This window comes from Lycium barbarum, chromosome 9, assembly GCF_019175385.1.
Source record: "Lycium barbarum isolate Lr01 chromosome 9, ASM1917538v2, whole genome shotgun sequence".
Lineage (NCBI taxonomy): Eukaryota > Viridiplantae > Streptophyta > Magnoliopsida > Solanales > Solanaceae > Lycium > Lycium barbarum.
The window spans coordinates 27007723-27011056 of NC_083345.1; the positions used below are offsets into that span (position 1 = coordinate 27007723).

At 34.0% G+C, this 3334-nt stretch overlaps 1 protein-coding gene across 1 annotated transcript; it reads right to left on the reverse strand.

The window, feature by feature from the left end:
• Positions 1 to 1246: 1246 nt before the first annotated feature.
• Positions 1247 to 2944, reverse strand: LOC132611798 (uncharacterized). Its single transcript, XM_060326170.1, has one exon. The coding sequence runs from the start codon at positions 2942 to 2944 to the stop codon at positions 1247 to 1249; it is 1698 nt and encodes a 565-aa protein (XP_060182153.1).
• Between the last annotated feature and the right edge of the window lie 390 nt (positions 2945 to 3334).

A 3334-nucleotide genomic window follows, 5' to 3' on the forward strand; every position in this document is an offset into this window, starting at 1 on the left:
TACGAAATTTTAGTATAGCAAAAGGTCCGTGGCTATATAATTTAGTTATTGCCACGATTTTTTTAGAACTTGAAGCAAAAGTATCTATTTAGCTACAATATTTTTTTTAAATAATTTATCATGGCTAAAAGGCTAGTATTGCTACGATAACTTCTATCGTGTGGCAAAAACTTATGATCAGCTACAAAATTTTACCGTGGCAATAAATTTTGTAGCTATTTAACTGATTATTTCCACGATTGTTAGCAATTATAGCAAAATTGATGAATTAGTTTTGTGAATTAAATTTTCGTGGCTAAGAAATTTTACGAATTTGTATATAGCCATGGAATTCAAATTTTTGTTTCTATTACTAGATATAAGACACTTTTGTATACAAATCATACTAAATTCTCAACGGCAATAAGAAAAGTTAATGAAAAAACAACGGTTAATATTGTCATCACAAAAAACAACTTCTAATCTCAAATCACATGAGCTACTAATAATGTTGTCATTACAAAATTAAAAGACACATCTAGTCATAAGTCATAACTGTGCTCGACGACTTTTCATATGTTGAAAACGATGAATAATAGTATCATTGCTTACAGTTGCGAATATCTTACGCTCTACATAGCAAACTAAACAACCATTCAAAAATTCATCACCAATACTGTTACGAAGCTCATTTTTGATGTACTTCATGGAAGAGAAAGCCCGTTCCACAGACGCAGTAGCAACGGGAAGAATGAGAGTTAACTTGATAAGCAATAAACAAGTGGCCAGGTTTGATGCAAATCGGACTTAACCAACAATTTTGCAAGGTCACTAATTCCCTTCAAGTTGAAGAACCTCTTGTCAGAACCACGAGCACAAACTGTAAAACTATCAAGTTGACAACTGAGATCCCGAAGCTTGCTACTATCAAACTCATTCATATAACATTCGGCCAACCTCACTATCCTGTTCTTATCAAAGTTTCTGAATGAATTAACTGGATTCAAACTAGCCATACCGAGAAGTAAGTCAGTACTCACAGCATCGAAATGATTCTTAAGCTCTTGAAGATGTAAATCAATAACAGCATAAAAAATATCAACGCGCAAACGATGAGAATATTTAATATCAAGAGATCTACGCTTCGATCTTCCAGGAAAGTAGCTAGCGTCCATATTTGGAATCATTATTTCATATTTATCACAAAAGGAAGAGACATCATCCATTAATAATTCGAATTCACTATCCCTAATTTTTTTTGTAATCTTTACTTTGTAAGAGCGAAAAGTCCCATAGCATTGACAATAGCTTGATACATCCTTTGTAATGAGGAGCTCAACTCAGTTGTCATCATTAGAACTTTCCACATCAAGTGCAACATAAAAGCAAAATCAAATTCCTTAATCGTACTCACAAGACTTTTAGCAACAAGTCTGTCAATATAATTAGGACACTCACGCCCAGTAAATTCAAGCACGTGAATGATTGATGGAAATAGGACAATGAGATTATCTAATGTTCTATAATGAGAACCCCAACGAGTATCACCTGGTCGTTGAAATCTACGTTCTTGATTTAATCCTCGCCTAGTATGCACTTCACCTGATATGAGCAGCTCCTCTAACTTTTCAGCTTGATGTTCTCGAAGCAAATCTCTACGCTTAAAAGATGCTCCAACAATATTTAACACATTAGTAACTATACAAAAAAAATCATCTACATTCGAATTCTTCTTTGCAAGAGCTACAAGTGTTAACTGCAATTGGTGAGCAAAACAATGAATGCAATATGCTGATGGAGTCTCATTCAAAATCAAAGTCTTAAGACCATTTAGCTCTCCCTGCATATTGCTAGCTCCATCGTAACCTTGTCCACGTATTTGTGATGGACTTAATGAGTGATCCGAAAGAAAAGAGTAGATTGCCTCCTTTAATGAACGAGCAGATGTATCACTAACATGAATAATACCAACAAATCGCTCTACTACTTCGCCTTCTTTGCTAACATATCTCAGAACAATTGCCATTTGCTCCTTGTGTGATGTATCCTTTGATTCATGAACTAGTATCCCGAAATAATCCCCATCCAAGTCTTCAATGATGGCTTTGATTGTTTCTTTAGCACAAGAATCAACAATATACTTTTGAATACTTGGAGAACACATCATTTCATTTTTTGGGGCGTTTTCTAATATAATGCTTCCAACAACTTCATTAATATCTCCATACCATTGCAAAAGTTCAAGAAAGATACCTCTATTTGAAGAATATTGACTCTCATTATGCCCACGGAATGATAATCCTAGTCTCAAGAGAAACCTTGTCACATCGACTGAAACACTCAAGTGACGTCGCGATTCACTTTTGTCTTTTTCGAGTTTCTTGTCATAGGCAGTTTGAATTGACTGTGATTGATTCATTAAATCAAGCATCCTATTAAAACACTTGTTGTGGATGCTATTTACCTCTCCAACATGAGCTCTAAATCTTTCAAGAGCCTTGTTCCAAGCTTTAAAGCCAACTTTTGTATAAGTTTCACTCGTATTTCCATTACTTTCATGTTCATTTTGGAACAAATAGCAACACAAACAATATGCAACATCTTTTGTTATATTGTACTTCAACCACTTACGACGACCTTTATACCAATTAGCATTAAACTGGCGCATTTCCTTCCCAAACTTAGTTTTAGGAAAATCATGAACCTCAGGTTGGCAAGGCCCTTTTTGAATATAATATCTCCTAACTTCATCACATATATTAGGGTTATATTCTGCAATAGTCTTTCTAATTCCCGGATCAGCTTCAAAAGATTCTAAATTAACACCCGAAGGAAATGTTTCCCTTTGAATTTCTGGATCCATGATTTCCCTTTGAATTTCTGGAGCTACGGATGAAGCAACAGATGGATGAGTAGAACTACAACTTGGTTGCCCAATTTTCCATCTCGTGATATACTTATCCATCTCGATTCACAACGATAATTCCTACAAAAACAAGATTCACATAATTCCAAAATCATGTTATATACAAGGCAAAAAAATACAGAGTATTTCTCTTAACCATATGAGAATCAATACTAAGGAAATATTACATGTGTGTTCTACTTTCTAGTCAAAATACCTTTACCAACAATACCAGTAGTCATTGAAGAATTCCATTCTAAGTTACCAATTTAAAGTAGTAACATTTAAATTGGTAATTATGAGGAACCACAAGTCCAAAGAAAGAAAACAAGAAATTACCATTTACCAATCATAATATACAATATATTCATCAAATAATAGAAAAAGTTCCCCTAATCTGAATTTAAAGCATTATCAAATAACAATAGCATTGAAAATCCCAAACCCAAA

Bases quoted from the DNA above. Each gene is read 5' to 3' on its own strand.
- LOC132611798 (XM_060326170.1), bottom strand. From the start codon at position 2,944: ATGGATAAGTATATCACGAGATGGAAAATTGGGCAACCAAGTTGTAGT.